At 41.0% G+C, this 20,000-nt stretch overlaps 1 protein-coding gene across 4 annotated transcripts in view; it reads left to right on the top strand.

The window, feature by feature from the left end:
- nhsl2 (NHS-like 2) overlaps positions 1-20,000 on the top strand; it is a 172,359-nt gene that overhangs the window by 18,924 nt on the left and 133,435 nt on the right. Inside the window, exon 2 of one of the 4 annotated variants that reach the window (XM_079672186.1) lies at positions 19,446-19,588. The exons of 1 other annotated variant lie outside the window; for it this stretch is intronic. In XM_079672186.1, coding sequence (XP_079528312.1) covers positions 19,446-19,588 — 143 coding nt within the window. Of the gene's footprint in view, positions 1-124; positions 2,460-19,421; positions 19,589-20,000 lie in introns of those variants that run through there. 2 more of the 4 variants (XM_079672185.1, XM_079672187.1) reach the window with 2 other exon arrangements.

Consider the following 20,000-nt stretch of genomic DNA (forward strand, 5'->3'; position numbering starts at 1 on the left):
AGTGTATCAGTGCCCTGTGTGAAGCAGGCACTCTGCCCACACACACACACACACACACACACACACACACACACACACACACACACACACACACACACACACACACACACACACACACCACACACACACACACACACAGAGCTTATCTGTGTGCTTCATCACTCTGCTGAATGTCACACACTCTGCAGCTCGAATGCTGCTGATTACACGATGGAAACTTTCTCTTGATGCCACTCAAAGCTGTTCCATTGGTTTTAAAGGTTATATTTAAATGAAAACATTTGACATACATGCAGTGTTTAACCGGACATGCTTTTAAAACTGTAACGCAGAATATTTGACCGTCCCTTTCTTTATTTTCACTTTGAATGCTAATTTACTGACTCGATAGCAGTCTTTATTGGTACAACCAGGGCTTGTATTAGGTAGTGCTCACCAATACAGGGCACTTTGCATATGGTACTACAACCAAGATGGCACATACACATTTCTGGTTCCCTTAGCTCTCTTAGTTGCTTGTTGTACTGCAAATCTAACTGAGGCTACAGGTTTAAGCCCCGGACACACCAAGCCGATTTTGGCCGTCGGTGGGCGTCAGGCCGACGATGAGCGTCCTGTCGCCCTACTCAGATTGGTGTGTCCCGCACCGTTGTGTGTTTTCAGCCATGCCGACACCTCTTTGGCCGAAAACCCACCGATTCTACATGTCGAATCGGTAGGCCCTCGGCCAAAGGCTGTCGATCAAATAAATCACTCTGATTGGCTGTTCAGCTTAGTGAATCAGTGCATGAGAAGCCAAACGGAAGTGAGGAACCCAAACAAACTATTAAGAAGGCAAATCTGAGATCTCATTTACCTCCAGCTCTCGACACAGGTTCAGGAAAGCCCCGTGAGCTTCTCGCTGTAGAGTGAACATGGAACACGCTATTTGTTGTTTGTTTATATCACGCAGTCTGTTCTTCTTCTCTCGGTTATCACGCGGTCTGTCGTCCGGTTGTTGCCTCTTTTGAATCACGAATACTCACTACCGCCCCCTGCTGGTAAGGAGAGTTAATGCAACTCATGCATGCGCAGTTCGTACGTGCTTCTTGGCCGTCGGCTGAAGTCTTTGCGGTGTGTTCCAGTGCGACACATGGCCAAGACGCAGGAGACGTGAGGAGACACAACAGTCTGTGTGAGTTCTTTGGAGTCAGCTTGGTGTGTCCGGGCCTTGTGTATCTCTGTGTACACTATATATTGTATATTGTATACGTATATTCAATATATATTGTTTATATAGAAAAAGATAGTTTGAGTTGTGCATCACTTTTTAGTGGCACCTTGTTTCCGTTGGGTTTTGAGCTTCTTGTAGCGTTTTGTATTTGCAGAGTTTCGTTTATGCGAGGCTTTTCGTAAACACAGTGCGTGTGTTGTGAAGTCGCTGAAGATCTTTCTTCATCTGCATGTATTTTGGGGCATTTGTGTTTTTATATGTGCATCGTTTTTGATACTGCAGCGCGCTTCTCCGAAATGTTGGCACCTGTGGGCCACCGTAGAGAAAGGGCAAAACTAACCTCTTTGAATACATTCAACAAAGTTCCATGATGACAGTGAAGTTCTTTTGAATGGCTCATCCAGCCAAAGAGAGTGTGTATAGATATGATTACAACACATTAGAGTATCGTAAACACACACAGGAAGCAGGACGAGAATTTAGATGAAAATGTTAGGAAAAAGATGATTATAACCGGGATGAAAAGAAATGCTGAATACACAACATAACAAAATCAATGATGCTTGTGTTGCTGTGCACGAACAGTAGGTGTGTGTGTGTGTGTGTGTGTGTGTGTGTGTGTGTGTGTGTGTGTGTGTGTGTGTGTGTGTGTGTGTGTGTGCGCGCGGCGAAAGGCTGACGCTGCAGAACTGACTGCAGCTTGGCGACACACACACAGACACACACAGACAGATGTACACACACAAATATATTTACACTCGTATTAAGCAATTAATGCAGATGAGTGGAATACACACACACACACACACACACACACACACACACACACACACACACACACACACACACACACACACACACACACACACACACACAGTTTTGGGCTATCATGTGGACTGTCACTGTATTATAAGGTCCTGTTGCTAGATACAGACCTCGTGAGAGAGAGAGAGCAATGAGAGGAGGGCGAGGGAGAGAAAATGTTATCAGAGTGGTGAGGACGAGAGAAAAAAGAGAGAAAGGGGGAAGAGAGGGAGACACCGTAAGCAAAGAGGAGGAGAACGGGGGAGTGAAGCAGGAAGACGTACAAGTGGACAGATAGGTAGAAGGAGAGAGTACTTAAAGTAAGATAGACTGAAGGGAGGTGAAGAAAGGATGCGTTGGAAAAGGAGGCGTTTGCCGACGGGGGAGGATGAGGGTGAGGAGGAGAAATCTGAAACGTCCTTCAGAGTGCATTTCTTCAAAGGTAGAGTGTTTGATATTTGTGTGGCTTTCTTAGTTTGCTGCTTTGGATTCACTTTCACTTTTTCTATCTGTTTGATTGTGTTGCACTGTTGGAGGAGGAGCCTAAGAGTTTCATTGTCATAACTACTGTAGCTACGCACAATACAAACCTTGAATCTTGAACGTGTGTGTGTGTGTGTGTGTGTGTGTGTGTGTGTGTGTGTGTGTGTGTGTGTGTGTGTGTGTGTGTGTGTGTGTGTGTGTGTGTGTGTGTGTGTGTGTGTGTGTGTGTGTGTGTGTGTGAGTGTGTGAGTGTGTGAGTGTGTGAGTGAGTGAGTGAGTGAGTGAGTGAGTGAGTGAGTGAGTGAGTGAGTGAGTGAGTGAGTGAGTGAGTGAGTGAGTGAGTGAGTGAGTGAGTGAGTGAGTGAGTGAGTGAGTGAGTGAGTGAGTGGAGGGAATCCCAAAGAGGAAACCCTGACATCTAGGTTCTTCTCACACCTTGAAGCTGCCCAGCTGCTCTGTTCTGATTAAACGCTTGACTAAATAATTAGTTAGTTATAATTAGTTCTGCTGGTTTTTACCCATTTTGATGTCATAAATAACACCTGGTATTGAATAAAAATGGAGAGGACAGTGTGTGTGTGTCAAATTAACAGTGACAGAGATACAAGGACGCTGATTCTTGGGATCCTGTGGAAATGTTTGATCGGGACATGTGTTGATGTTTTTGTGTGGTACGAAACTTCAAGAACATTGGATTTAAGGACAATAAAAGGAGCAGTAACTGAGTATTTAAAAGGATATCAGATACATAAGATAAGTAGGTGTAGTGAACCAAAAGAGAACTGGAAAATACATCGTTAGATAACCTGTGAGAATAATCAGATGCAACACAATCCTGCACAACCCTATACTTTGTTACAAGGAGCCAACATTAACACATGTCTTTCATACGTTAATAACTGACTCGTTGATAACTGACTCTAGAAGCAGCCGAAGATGACTCGTGTTCAAACTGGATATGAGTCTCTTCCCCAAACCACCAGCTTATCTCTGCAGCCCACAGCGCTGACACAGAAGAACCATTTTGCTATCAAACATCTGTTGCTCTAACTATTTAGACATTTCCTCCATCGTGTACGCGTTGATTCGCTGGTGGTTTGTTGTCCGTGGTCTCGGTGAGACACTTTGGCTGCTTGGTTGCAGGGAATTGAATTAAAGCTTCCAGTAGACAAGTAGAAATGGTCTGTGGCAGCGATGCTTTGATCATATCTTGTTTTGCAGCAATCCTCATCTTTCTTATGCAATCAGAGACGCTTGGCCCTCCAGATGTGGACGTGTGAGGCAGGGGATGCTCAGTTGTACGCCTCAAAACTTGTCATATTTCCATGGTTACGTAAAGAAGTCAGATTGTATAGAAGTCTATGAGAAAATAACCTATTTCTAACTTGAATTAGGACATAATTAAACATTTTCTTACTGAGTTTAGGATCTCAATCTTTAGTTTCCAGTCTTCTTAAATACAGCATGATGTTCATTTTGATCCCACTTAAAGTAAAACAAACAATGACTTAACTGGTTTAGTTTTCGTGGTTGCACAAATAAATCTAATTATATAGAAGTCTATGAGGAAATGACCCTATTTCTACTTGAATTATTATCTCATTAAGCATTTTACTAATGGGGCGAAGCCTGCGAGCTAGTTCAGGCAGTCAACTCGAGCCCCAATGATACATTAACACGTGACGCACCTCGTCCCCCTGACAACCAACCAAACACATTCTCCTAAACATGCCGCTCTATTTAAGCTGTCGGGTCTTCCTGCCTCTGCCTCGCTATGCCGCTGCCGTGTTCACTTGCTATTGCTGCGTTCATGTTCCTGCTGCTGTGTTTCATGTTGCTGCTGCTCGCCCCCCCCCCCACCACCCCAGCTTCCATCTCTAAGGTTGCTCAATTAAAAGTATTTTAATCGCAATTACGATTATGGCTTGCAACGATTACGAAAATAACGTAATCGAAATAAAACGATAATTAAAAAAAAATAATAATAATAATTTTTTTATAGTTTTTTCAGTTGAATTATATTTAGAGTTCAGGGTAATCAACTGTTAAAATCATACTGTTCACATTTTTTTTCTCCAATAAATTGATGTTTTCAAAGTAAACGGATAATCGTTTTTAATAATCGTGATATGAATTATTGACCAAAAATTATCGAGATTATGATTTTTGCCATAATCGAGCAGCCCTAGCCTGTAGGCTCAGGAGATAGTTATCACCAACATCATGTTCTTTGTACATCTGTGGAGTGATGAGGCCTGAGCCTAGACACCAAACTCAAACTATATGCTGCTTCTAATAAACATACTAAGAAACATGTGAGTTGTCTGACTGAAATGAGTTTATGATCTCAATCTTTGGTTTCCAGTCTTCTTCAATAGAGCGGGATGGTCATTTTGTAACTTAGTGTCCCATTCAGAGTCAAATATAGACGATGAAGGGTGTAACTAGCTTGTTATTCACTATCATTTGGTTTTTGGCATTTTCAATGTTCTGTCATTAGACCTTTAACCTCTTACACTGAGTTTTCAGTTCATTAAAGTGAATCGGAACATTTTGGTTGCCTTTAAATGACTCTTTGGTCCTTTTGCTCAACCCTTTTGTGTCACTTCTGGTTTCAAAATAACCAAAAAGCCAGACTCAAGGGTACGAAACTGTACTCCACAAACCAGCCATTGTCAACCCATTTCATGAGGATTTTTTAAAAGGTCCCATGTCATGGCCATTTCTGCTGATCATAATTCCATTGTTGAGGTCTACTAGAATAGATTTATATTGAGCAATGTTCCAAACTCACATTGGTTTCTCAAACAGCATCTCTGTATAGTATGTGTATTCACTCTCTTTCCTAAACGGATTGTTGGAGCTCCTGAGTGTGTGTGTGTGTGTGTGTGTGTGAGGAAGTCCGCTGATTGGTCCATTTGGGTATGGGCACATCACTGTACCCAGGAAGAAGCGTTCTGGGGCATCATAGACAGGTTTTTTCTGTGTTAGAGTTTTAATCCCTACAGGGTGTACTTTGAGGGTTCGTGACTCTGCAGACCGTTTACATGCAGAACAAGCTACATAACACACAAGGGGACGGGTAATAACCAGAAAAGCATGACATGGGACCTTTAACATAGATATGGTAAAAATATTAACACGTGTTTCATCGCAGTATAGTCATATCAATCAGTAAACAGCTCCAAAGGTATGTGTAGGTGTGCACTGCCTCTTTAGGGATTCAGTACCTCTCTATTTAAAGTAATTTAATATATTTTTAGCATTCCATTATCTGGACATGAAGTCCTTTCTCTGCTGATTAAAAGGAAATACAACAAGCTGTTTGTTGATGCCACGGCCTGAAGCTAAAGGACAGTCTGCCTCATATGGCAGACAGGACACACACAGACACACACAGACACACACACACACACACACACACACACACACACACACACACACACACACACACACACACACACACACACACACACACACACACACACACACACACACACACACACACACACACACACACACACACACACACACACACACACACACACACACACACACACACACACACACACACACACTTTATAATGCACCTTGAAGTAGTATTTTGCCCGGGAGGAAATTTGCTGAGAGATCTCAAAAAGGAGAACGGGAAGGAGATGTTCCCGAACCCACCGGCTGTCCATCTGTCTCTCTGCTGGATCCTTTGTGTCTCACAGGCTGACATTTAAAAGTCCCCCGAAAAGTTTAAAATTAGCTTTTTTGTCTGCGTCTTCTCAAAGTTTTGTTGTTGGGAGAGGGAAGGGTTTTGTTATCACAGTATTCTGCAGAGAAGGGCTTTTGTAAGGCTTTGACCGAAGAATGCTGGAAATACGGCCATTTTTATTAGGCAGTAACCTTTCAATGTCTCAGTTTGCTCTTAAGGCGAGTGCACATTTGAATTTAGTAAGTTATGTCAGTCAGAGAAATACATATTATGCACAATAAACCGAGTACATTTTGTACTACTGGACTTTTGTTGTTGAACTTGTAGGGAGTTAAACACCAAAATGTGTTCAAATGTCAACTTTAAACATCTAGAGCTATAGGGGCTATAGGGCTATATAAATAAACATTGATTGATTTGATAGAGACTTCTCAAACTGTCCACAGGCATCTTTTTGATTTTCATCCAAACCAGTGTGCAAAACAGGAGTGGGAGTTATAATAATATGAACATATCAATATTGGTTTAATATTAAATATCAAAACATTGGCAGCATCTCAGTAAATGTGACTGACAGTGAACTGGATGCTGATAATGCAACCATTGCCGCCGTGAATACCAACACCAGATATCTAACAGCAATGCAGTAAATACATGTGACATCATATAACACATGTACATTTTACAATCATCTAGCCTAATTTGTGCCATTTAAAAAGTCAATTGACATTAATGAGTCCACATGTTTCTCCAAAAAGTGTCAAAACCAAAGAAGGACATGGATATCAGGTTATTTATCAGGTGTTTTAGTTCGTATAAAGCTCAAATAGTACCTGTATTTCACTGATTTAGCTGCACAAAGCGTGAACTGAGTACATTATTAATTTCAGTAATTACTTTTCATACTGTTATGGATTGGATTGAACCTCTTGCAAACTATTTCAGTGTATTTCCTGGTGTTAACGTCGGAAAAGCTGGAAAACGAAAGTCTGACTGCCTTGTTCCCACACAAATACGCGCACACACGCACACACACACACACACACACACACACACACACACACACACACACACACACACACACACACACACACACACACACACACACACACACACACACACACACACACACACACACACACACACACACACACACACACACACACACACACACACACACACACACACGGAGGCAGTGCAGTGGAAGGAAGCTGCTCTGACTCTAAGTCTTTTGAGTGTTTTGGCATCACAGAGTCACAGTAACTCCTCTGATTGGCCCAAACACTGAAGTAGAAAATACTGAAAGTCACTTCTTAAAAACACATTATTTATGTTTTAAGTATACGAGCATTTAAGACTTCCTCAAGTTTCTCTATACCTCTCATTTACTTCCCTTTTGTCATGGGACAGCAGTGGGATGGCTACGAGAGAAACTAGTTGCACCTCATGGGACTCACCGAATTCACACACACACACACGCACACACACATGCACGCACGCACGCACGCACACACACACACACACACACGTAAGAACCTCCAATTAGCGCTGATTTGGACGGTGGACGCTAAGTAGGCTCTGACACAAACATTAGAGTTTATTCAGGCGTTTAAACGTTTAACCTTGCAGCAGATGGAGAGAAGGTGGACACACATGATGGGATTCAGCATACATGATAGATTTGAAGAACAGAACATAGTGTTTTCAGATTATATAATAGTATCAATGCAGCAAAAAGGAGTTCTTTATTGAATACGTTCCTGTTTTTAAAGCACAATTAAGCAACTTGACAACATCACTTGAGCCTTAAAGCCGTCCTGTACCCTTTCTGTAGATCCGCTTATCTATATGACTTGAAATGCCCAGAGGTGGGAGAAGTACTCAGATCTTGAGTAAAAGTAGAAGTACTCAGATCTTGAGTAAAAGTAGAAGTACTCAGATCTTGTTATTGAGTAAAAGTAGAAGTACTCAGATCTTGAGTAAAAGTAGAAGTACTCAGATCTTGTTCTTGAGTAAAAGTAGAAGTACTCAGATCTTGTTCTTGAGTAAAAGTAGAAGTACTCAGATCTTGAGTAAAAGCAGAAGTACTCAGATCTTGTTCTTGAGTAAAAGTAGAAGTACTCAGATCTTGTTCTTGAGTAAAAGTAGAAGTACTCAGATCTTGAGTAAAAGCAGAAGTACTCAGATCTTGTTCTTGAGTAAAATCAGAAGTACTCAGATCTCGTACTTGAGTAAAGTAGAAGTACTCAGATCTTGTTCTTGAGTAAAAGCAGAGGTACTCAGATCTTGTTCTTGAGTAAAAGCAGAAGTACTCAGATCTTGTACTTGAGTAAATTTAGAAGTACTCAGATCTTGTACTTGAGTAAAAGTAGAAGTACTCAGATGTTGTTCTTGAGTAAAAGTAGAAGTACTCAGATGTTGTTCTTGAGTAAAAGTAGAAGTACTCAGAACTTGTACTTGAGTAAAAGTAGAAGTACTCAGTTCTTGTACTTGAGTAAAGTAGAAGTACTCAGTTCTTGTACTTGAGTAAAGTAGAAGTACCAGAGTGTAGGAATACTCTGTTACAGTAAAAGTAGTCATTGTGCAGATTGGTCCATTTCAGAATAATATATATGATATGTTTTATAATGATTGATCATTAAAGTGTTCTCAAAGCTGGTAAAGGTGCTGCTAGTTTGAATGACTTTGTATATTGCAGGGTAGCTTGTGGATTTACTCAAGGTGGAACTAAAGTCTGATTTAACACTTGGTTATATTTCACATCATTCATCCAGATCTGTAAAGTAACTAAAGGTATTCAATGGAGTAAAAGTACACCGTTTACCTTTAAACTGTAGTGGAGTAGGAGTACAAAGTAGCAGAAAATGGAAATTACAAGTCCTTCAAAATGTTGCTTGAGTACAGTACTTGAGTAAATGTATTTAATTACTTCCTAACTCTGGAAATGCCTTTCACAAGGACACGAAAATGCAAATTTCTGAGTCATGAGACGGCATCTTTCTGCAGCAGATCTTCAGCCTCCGTTTCAGAAACTCTCTCTTGATTAAAGAGTTTCTCTCAGCTGATTCCTCTCCATTCAGCACATTGAGTTCAGTTCAGAGCGCCTCCTCCTCCCAGGCAGCGATATATAAATACGTCTCACTTTCACAGGAACGTTATTAAAGGTTCACTGTTTCACTCTCATTAGTGTCTGGTAGAGAATTAGATCTGGGTTTCTCAGAACAGGGACATGTTTTAATTAGTGCTTCTTGATTTTCTTCTCATTCAATAATAATGCTCTCAGTATTATGGATGTTTGTAATGCGGGGAAAATTAAATTCTCCTTTGGTGGAGCATTGGTGAGAAAAGTTCCTTCGTAATTCAACTCTTTATGAACCGACTGATATATTATACTTTTATACGGCTTAAAATTAACTTTAGTTTAAAGAAATATGGATTAATTGTCAGATATGAGTATTGTCTGATACCTAGATCATTCTTAATATACAAATGGATAATGAGAAGTTGACATTGAGGAGATAAAGGAAAGTATTTGTATAAGAAAGTTACTGTGAGTATAGACATGTGATGTATTCGTAACAAATCGTATTATTTAATGCATATCATATTTTTTCCTGCCGTATTGTATCAAAATATATGGAAGTGTTTTTAGGATTTGTTTTTGGTGCTTTTTAAGAATTTTGTTTTTGCATCAGAAGATATAGATTTTTTCTTCGATTTTTTTGCTGCTTTTTAAGAATATTTATTTATTATTTGCTCAATCAGAACAGATAACACTTCCTGGAAGCATCCTGCCATTACCTCATTATCTTATCCCTGTCCTCTGGTTCCTGCTGGTGTTTACACAGCCTGTCTGCCAGAGGAAGTGTGTCTCAATTGAATAATTTGTGTGTTTGCGTCCGAGCACATTATTCTGTTGCTCTACGTCTGGTTTACAGATGATTGTCCTCGCAGAAAGACATTTTTCCGAAGCAGAGTTTATTTCTTTCCCTTTTCAGATGTGTCACTCTCCTTGTGCTCGTCCTCTGTCAAAGCTTTGTGTCTTTTTTTGTTCCACTCGTCTTCCGTCTCTCCCTCCGTCTCGTTCTGCAGAGCGACGACAGAAACCAGTTTGTGTTTGACAGGTGGAGAGGAAGGGGGCAAACAGAGAAGAGATTACATACAAAACAGACATGACACACAAGTGAATTATTGAGATGAGGACATGATACAGAGTGTGAGAAAACAGCATTGAGAAGACAAAGGAGGTACAAGTAGAAAGAAGAGATGAAAGATGAGAATGTGGAGAAGTACTAACCAACAAACTCTTACTTTTCAATATTAAAAAAGCGGAAATATGAAGATGTATTATGAGTTAGATGTGAAGAGCAATACAACTCCTATGTCTGTGTATTGAATAAGAGCTAGGATGTTGTTAACCTAGCATAGCACAGCATAGCATATCAAAGCATAGCATAGCATAGCATAGCACAGCACAGCATAGCACAGCATAGCACAGCATAGCATAGCACATCATAGCACAGCATAGCACAGCATAGCATAGCACAGCACAGCATAGCACATCATAGCATAGCACAGCATAGCAAAGCATAGCATAGCACAGCACAGCATAGCACATCATAGCATAGCACAGCATAGCACAGCATAGCACAGCATAGCACATCATAGCATAGCACAGCATAGCACAGCATAGCACAGCATAGCATAGCACAGCACAGCATAGCACATCATAGCATAGCACAGCATAGCACAGCATAGCATAACACAGCATAGCATAGCATAGCACAGCATAGCATAGCATAGCACAGCATAGTACAGCATAGCACAGCAAAGCATAGCATATCATAGTACAGCATAGCATAATACAGCATAGCATAGCACAGCACAGCATAGCACATCATAGCATAGCACAGCATAGCAAAGCATAGCATAGCACAGCACAGCATAGCACATCATAGCATAGCACAGCATAGCACAGCATAGCACAGCATAGCACATCATAGCATAGCACAGCATAGCACAGCATAGCACAGCATAGCATAGCACAGCACAGCATAGCACATCATAGCATAGCACAGCATAGCACAGCATAGCATAACACAGCATAGCATAGCATAGCACAGCATAGCATAGCATAGCACAGCATAGTACAGCATAGCACAGCAAAGCATAGCATATCATAGTACAGCATAGCATAATACAGCATAGCACAGCACAGCATAGCATAGCATAGCATAGCACAGCACAGCATAGCACAGCATAGCACAGCACAGCATAGCACATCATAGCATAGCACATCATAGCACAGCATAGCACAGCATAGCATAGCACAGCACAGCATAGCATATCATAGCATAGCACAGCATAGCAAAGCATAGCATAGCACAGCACAGCATAGCACATCATAGCATAGCACAGCATAGCACAGCATAGCACAGCATAGCATAGCACAGCACAGCATAGCACATCATAGCATAGCACAGCATAGCACATCATAGCATAGCACAGCATAGCACAGCATAGCATAACACAGCATAGCATAGCATAGCATAGCATAGCACAGCATAGCATAGCATAGCACAGCATAGTACAGCATAGCACAGCAAAGCATAGCATAGCATAGCACAGCATAGCACAGCATAGCATAACACAGCATAGCATAGCATAGCACAGCATAGCATAGCATAGCACAGCATAGTACAGCATAGCACAGCAAAGCATAGCATATCATAGTACAGCATAGCATAATACAGCATAGCACAGCACAGCATAGCATAGCATAGCATAGCATAGCACAGCACAGCATAGCACAGCATAGCACAGCACAGCATAGCACATCATAGCATAGCACATCATAGCACAGCATAGCACAGCATAGCATAGCACAGCACAGCATAGCACATCATAGCATAGCACAGCATAGCAAAGCATAGCATAGCACAGCACAGCATAGCACATCATAGCATAGCACAGCATAGCACAACATAGCACAGCATAGCATAGCACAGCACAGCATAGCACATCATAGCATAGCACAGCATAGCACATCATAGCATAGCACAGCATAGCACAGCATAGCATAACACAGCATAGCATAGCATAGCATAGCATAGCATAGCACAGCATAGCATAGCATAGCACAGCATAGTACAGCATAGCACAGCAAAGCATAGCATATCATAGTACAGCATAGCATAATACAGCATAGCACAGCACAGCATAGCATAGCATAGCACAGCATAGCATAGCATAGCATAGCATAGTACAGCATAGCACAGCAAAGCATAGCACAGCAGAGCATAGCATAGCACAGCATAGCAAAGCATAGCATATCATAGTACAGCATAGCATAACAAAGCATAGCACAGCATAGCATAGCATAGCACAGCATAGTACAGCATAGCACAGCAAAGCATAGCATATCATAGTACAGCATAGCATAATACAGCATAGCACAGCACAGCATAGCATAGCATAGCATAGCACAGCACAGCATAGCACAGCATAGCACAGAATAGCACAGCACAGCATAGCACATCATAGCATAGCACATCATAGCACAGCACATCATAGCACAGCATAGCACAGCATAGCATAGCACATCATAGCATAGCACATCATAGCACAGCATAGCACATCATAGCATAGCACATCATAGCACAGCATAGCACAGCATAGCATAGCACAGCACAGCATAGCACATCATAGCATAGCACAGCATAGCAAAGCATAGCATAGCACAGCACAGCATAGCACATCATAGCATAGCACAGCATAGCACAGCATAGCACAGCATAGCATAGCACAGCACAGCATAGCACATCATAGCATAGCACAGCATAGCACATCATAGCATAGCACAGCATAGCACAGCATAGCATAACACAGCATAGCATAGCATAGCATAGCACAGCATAGCATAGCATAGCACAACATAGTACAGCATATCACAGCAAAGCATAGCATATCATAGTACAGCATAGCATAATACAGCATAGCACAGCACAGCATAGCATAGCATAGCACAGCATAGCATAGCATAGCATAGTACAGCATAGCACAGCAAAGCATAGCATATCATAGTACAGCATAGCATAACAAAGCATAGCACAGCAGAGCATAGCATAGCACAGCATAGCAAAGCATAGCATATCATAGTACAGCATAGCATAGCACAGCATAGCATAGCATAGCATAGCAAAGCATAGCATAGCACGGCATAGCATATAGAACATAGAAATATTATAGGAATATCAAAAGAATACGAGAAGAGAGACAGATGGAAAGTATTGTAAAGTATAATCATGAACCAAGAGAGGATATGCACATAACAACAAATGGGATAAATGGATGGAGAAAAGGGTGAGATTTGAAGAAAATGGTCGAAAAGTTGTTGGAAACTAGTTTAAAAAGGAAAGTAGAGAAGTTAAAAAAGAAAGGGGAAGAGGGAAAGAGAGATTAATGAGTGTGTGGGTGGAGGAAAATGAAAGAGTGTTACTGTAGTACAAAGCCCTCTGTGAAGGAATGCACCATTCATCATCCTTTTTATTAGACTGTGTGTGTGTGTGTGTGTGTGTGTGTGTGTGTGTGTGTGTGTGTGTGTGTGTGTTCATATTTGCTACAAGCCACCAGTGTAGATTTCAACATATGACATCACTTCCTGTTCAAAAGTTGCAACATGACTGTGGTCGTTACATTAATATCAATGTGCACAGGGTGATAAGAAGTCAAGTAAATATATGCTTAAGAAAAGGTTTGCCAGTGATGTGAAGTATTTGTGGTTTAATAAAAACGTGTGTGTGTGTGTGTGTGTGTGTGTGTGTGTGTGTGTGTGTGTGTGTGTGTGTGTGTGTGTGTGTGTGTGTGTGTGTGTGTGTGTGTGTGTGTGTGTGTGTGTGTGTGTGTGTGTGTGTGTGTGTGTGTGTGTGTGTGTGTGTGTGTGTGTGTGTGTGTGTGTGTGTGTGTGTGTGTGTGTGTGTGTGTGTGTGTGTGTGGGTGTGTGTGTGTGTGTGTGTGTGTGTGTGGGTGTGTGTGTTAACAATGACACACTTGTCTGTTGTTTATGTGCTGCCGGCCTGACAGAGCAGTTTCCCCTCCAGCAACTTTGCCACAAACTATAGTCTCAGTCAAGGTTAAATATCTTGTTGTGTGTTCATCAGAATATTTGAGGTGGAAACAAAGCTATACATTCAAGTGTTTCTATTATATTGTCCACCTAATGTCAGTCATTGAGGGTATGCCTTTGTCTCTTCCCGTGTCTTTTCTTTAAATATAATTTCCCTTTTCCCTCGCTAATTATTTCCTTCCTACTTCATTCTTTCCAACCTTGTTTCCTGTCCTTTTCTCCTTTCCTTTCCTTTCCATCTTTCTACAGCTACCTTTCCCCCTTGTTTCCTTCTTCCTTTTCATTTCCTTTCGCCTTCATCCCTTCCACCTTTCCTCCTCTGTCTCCATCATACCCTCTTTCTGTCTAGACAGACTCCGCAGTAAATATTCTCTAATCAGCCTCACATGCTTCCCAGCTCACACAGGGCTTCTGCTGTCACACACACACACACACACACACACACACACACACACACACACACACACACACACACACACACACACACACACACACACACACACACACACACACACACACACACACACACACACACACACACACACACACACACACAGTCTCGTCAGTGTGTGTGTGTGTCCCTGCTCTAGTTTTTGATCTTGGTGCCAGTGTCTATTTCACATGCAAATGATTTAAAGTGCTCTCTTTGGTCCAGCTGCAGTGACAGAGAGGCTCGTCTTTATGTGTCAAAAAACCTTTTAGAAATGGCACAAAAGGTCATATAAATGTAGACATATCTCTACTTTTACACTCAACTGTGACATCCTCTCTGCTTAGAGGTCATATGGAGTATCATCTCAAGAGATATTAATGTGTGTGTGTCTTCAGGGTTTATTTTGACTAGTTCTGAATTTAGTTTCACTTTTTTTCCCCCGACTGAATTCAGTTGCCAAGTAGTACCAGCCAGAATGCCGGCCTCTGATTGGCTGCTTTCCATTATTTGTCTTTCACATTAATTTTAGTTGGAAGCTACGGGGTCTCAGGAGAGATTTGACTCAACAACTCTTTCTAGAAAGTTGGCGCTTAACCCGGGTAAATAAACCCAAATGCATGCTCTCTTTTGTTTCTCTTTCTGCCTCATTCCTTTCCATACTCGTCTAAAAATATTCCATTATGAGCCTCAGTGTCTGTATTTGTTTTTGCGTCTCATTTTGTCACTACTTTGAGAAGGTTCATATGTAAGGCGTGAGTCAAGCCTTATGTATTCATTTAATTAATCCTAACAAGCACACGTTGTTTATACTCAAAGAAAACCTTTAGTATTGTGGTGAAAAAAATGGAAACTTTCCCATTTCCATGCTGCCAGATAGTTAAAGTAATCACCACTCAAGTGTGTTTTTGCCTGCAGGAACTTTTTAAAACTTATTCTAATTTTTCCACACTTCTCCGTAAATCATTAATGCAATATAAGACTTTAAGGTTAGTATTTTTAGCACAGCTCATGAATCCTCAGGCGGGATGATGTAAGCAGTGTGTGTTTGAGTGTAGATTTCAGAGTTCAGATGAGTTCAGGAAATAGAGTTTTAAGAAGCAGGCAATAAGCTTTTATGAGCTTGGTTTACTTTGATTCCTTTCAGTAAATAATATTTGTTTATTAATGACTGGAGTATAATGATCACACCAGATTGCTTAATGTCTTGTTGAAAGTAAAAACGAGCTACTGATGGATGAAATAAAAGCATTGAAAGTGTCTCATAGGTCCGTTATAGCACTGACCTCTTGAGGAATCCACACAACTGAGATAAACACTAAATAAAATCACACAAATGGATGAAATCCCCCTCCCAAAAAAAGACCCGTATGCACCCACATTGATATAGTACTTTTCTCTCAGCTCATAATGCGAAATGTAGAAGTCACAGAAAGTACAGATTGTTGTGGCAAAACAAATGTCAGTTCTTGTCATGACCACTAGGCGGCAGTATAGCCCAGCTGTTTAAGTAATCCTGACACTTTACCATAGTGTCTGCGTGTGTGTGCGTGCGTGCGTGTGTGTGTGTGTGTGTGTGTGAGAGACAGAGCACATATTTTCCCACCATCGCTCTAATCCTCTTCTTCTCCTCCACCTCTCTTCATTCTCCCTCCCTTGTTTCTCCCCCTCTTCCTCACCCCCTGCTTCTCTCTTTGAAGACGTCTCAGTGTGAGATATATATTTTAAAATAAAACCGTTTTGGGGTTTGCCACGCACCCAGAATCCGAATGTTACGGTTGAAGAAAGTCGGCATGTGTGAGTTTGTTGATTTTAGAGCCCCAGTGAGAAGAGGGTTCAGCTCCTCATGTGGTCAGAAATATAAATATAGACAACACATTTGCCTCAAGGGGTTTTATAATATGTACAGCATATGACACCCTCAGAAAAACCTCAGGAAGATAGTCTGAGGAAGAGTCCTTTTGCAAGATAACTGACATGTAATAGATGTGTTCACAGAATAACCTTCAGAATAACATTTAAAGGGGACCTATCGTGCTATATATGGAAATATATATTGTAGCGCCACACCTATACAAAACATGTCTGTGAAGTGTTTTGCTTAAAATACCAAACAGATCTCCCATTGTAGCCATGCCTCGTACTGCTCGTACCCCTCTTTTGCAGCCCTGTTAGAGAAACGCGGATTTTGGGTCCTTAGCTTGAAAAAACAAAAAGAGGAGGCGGAGCTAATGCCTGATCAGAATTCTACCGGAGATAAAGTTAAATTCTGCTGTGATAAAACGCCATCCTGTTCTAAACCACATCAAGGATTATTTCTGAAACAGTATGGAGCTCAAATTCTTTTTTTCTTGCGGGTTTATCACAAGGTGAGTTCTTTTTTTTATTTCCTGCTTTTTAAAACACATGTGCTCTCTAGGACAGGTTAGCTCTGAGTGTTAGCGAGGCTTGCTAATGTAAACACAGACGAGATTACGTTCAAAACACGTCAGGCATTGTGTCAGACAAAGTTTAAACTGTGTGCATGTTGACTTTCACGGAAAAAGATAGGGGAGAAAACTTCAGGTTTTTATCCTTTGCAGACCATTTACATGCACTAAAACTTAGATAAGAGGAACGGGGAAACACCGACACGAAATCATGACATTTTAACCAAGTTGTTTTATGCCCAAACCTGACCAAAACCACTAAAAATACATGTTGTTTTGGAGGTCTAATGATACGTTGTGTGTGCTGGATCTCTTTGTAAAGAAGACCCTGGGCCAGAGGGTTATAAGCATTCATCTGATTGGGTATTGATGGCCGCTGTGTCCGGTTTCCCTCCTCCAAACACACTCTGAGTTTCCCATCAATCCCTCAGCTTTGTGGGAAATGACTCGATGATTGCTTAGTTGAATGCACCATCAGTGTGAGAGCTTCCATTTCCTCTCTGAACGACTGCAAACTCAAGCTTTCTTTCCCATCTTCTCTCATCAATAGCAGAAATATCTCCACGGATTGTTTGCCCAAAGATGAGTGGAAAGCTTTTGATGCACCCAAGGAGTGTGTTACAAGATTTCTTCAGTCCTTTCGCATTAATTGTTGCCAGCAGGGGCAATTTCAGTCGATATGAAGCAGAGAAACGAGAGCGTCTCAGAGACAAAACATGATAAATAGAAAGAGAAAGAGAGGGTACCCTCACAGAGAGGACTCATCTCTTGTTTCCACTCTTTTAAAGGACCTCAGTCTGGATTCATTATCTGCTGGACGGAGCTCCAGTGTTAAGAGGACTGTGTTTATTATGTCGTTTTCCTGCTCAATGTGTGTGTTTTAGTGTCCTCCAGGCAGCAGAAAGTGTTTACAGGGAGAAAGGGATAATGATAGAGGAGGGAGTGGGCTGTGGTTTAGAGAAAGGGAAGGAATTATGAGGGGCTCCCGGCAGGAGAGAGGACCATTGAGTTAAGATAAAAACAAAATAGAATAACATATGTAGGGGAGAAATGGCATAGGCAACTTCAGCATGGCAAATTGCATTTATAACAATAAGGGGAAAGGACAAACGCAAGAAAATGTGCAAGAAACTCTGGAAACATCCTAGAACCGCCAGGGGTCGCTGTATACCTAAAACCGCCAACACCCGCTATTAGAATGCATTGATTTTCAAGGTACATTGTTATTTTATTTATCACACTACTAGAACACAGGGTTAACAGTGAGTTTTGATCGCACAGTGATGAAACTTATACCAATAGAATCTGTGGACTCTCAGCTTTCATATGATATTAGTTTGTGCATATAGGATTAAGTATAAAAGATCGCTACCGTGAGTTATGGGCAAAGTGTCTCTCTCTCTCTCTTTCTCTCCATCCATCCATCAATTTGTAACAACAGAGGGTGATACATAACACACTTTCAGGAAAAGTCACGGACTGGTAGACTTGAATATTTTATTGAAAAAAGTGAAATAAAATCAAGAAACAGCTGCGGGTAGCATTTACCCGTTGGCGGTTCTAGTGTTAAATCACACTATTATTTCCAGATAAGCTACACAAAGTTGACCAAAAAGGAACCAAATGTATTATATGTTTATGTTTCTTAAAGACTGCATGTGGACTGAAGATGTAGTGGGATAAAAATGACTTTATTTTAAAGTGTTAAAAGGTTTTAAAATAGATCATTAGGTCTTACTACATCCAACAGGGGGAGCCAAAAGCAGAAGTGTTTTTAAACTACTTAACATGATAACATTTAACCACATGCATCCAAACGTGTTTTATACTTAACAGAAGATGCTAACAACTGCAAAATGATAGCAAAGACAATGTCCACCTGCAACTATATGATGCTTTTAATGAAACATGAAGGGAAAAAAAACGTGATTTGCATAAAAAAAACAGCAAATTAATTAAAAAAAACTTATTTTTCCTCTTATTATCCAATATGTACCCACTTTTTTGCACGTATGTCTTTTCAAACCTCTATTTATTTGAAGTACCCTCCTCCCTCCTGTCGTCTCCTGATGAGAGGAAAACAAAGCGCCTCCCCCTCGATGTTAGTCCTCGCCTCTGGTCACGTCTGAACCCCTCTATATACACAGAAGCTGCTGCAAAGACCCTTTAACTCGTATCTCCCTCTCTCCCCCCCCCCCCCGTCCCCTTCTAACTCTCATCTGTTCCTACTTAAGCATGTCAGGTCTCATTTTCTCCAGTCCCCCAGTCGTGTCTCCTGGAGGACGAGAGGGGAGGATGGGCTCGTTTTTCTCACACCGATTGCACCAAATGGAGAGAAGGCTGCAGTTCAACACTGCGGTGAATCATTGGATATTAAAAGCTAGGTTACGTGACTTCAAGGGTACAAATTGCTTCCTACATTGTGCAAAACATTATTTTTCACGACCCATTTGTCAGTGATGTTGAAAAGTTAACGTATATTACATTTTAATGAGTCCCCTCCCCTTTATTTACATGTTGGCTTCTTCATTTCTAAAACTACAGTAAAAAAGGATGCTCTTGTTTCAGGAAATCTCTAAGTTTGAGATTTAAATCGTGTTTTTTAAATATTATATCTTAAAATATAGTAATTTACCTATTCCACCTACTATTTCTTCTTCTGTTTTTTCACTTCCTCCTCCCTCCATGATCTCCACCCTCTTTAACCCTCGTATTGTCTTCGTTCCCCCCCCCCCCCCCCTCCTTACATTTGACCGGTCCTGTTTTAACTGCTATTACATTAACACAAAAACCATTAATCATCTCCAAATTTC

This window comes from Notothenia rossii, assembly GCF_949606895.1.
Source record: "Notothenia rossii genome assembly, chromosome: 3".
Taxonomy (NCBI): domain Eukaryota; kingdom Metazoa; phylum Chordata; class Actinopteri; order Perciformes; family Nototheniidae; genus Notothenia; species Notothenia rossii.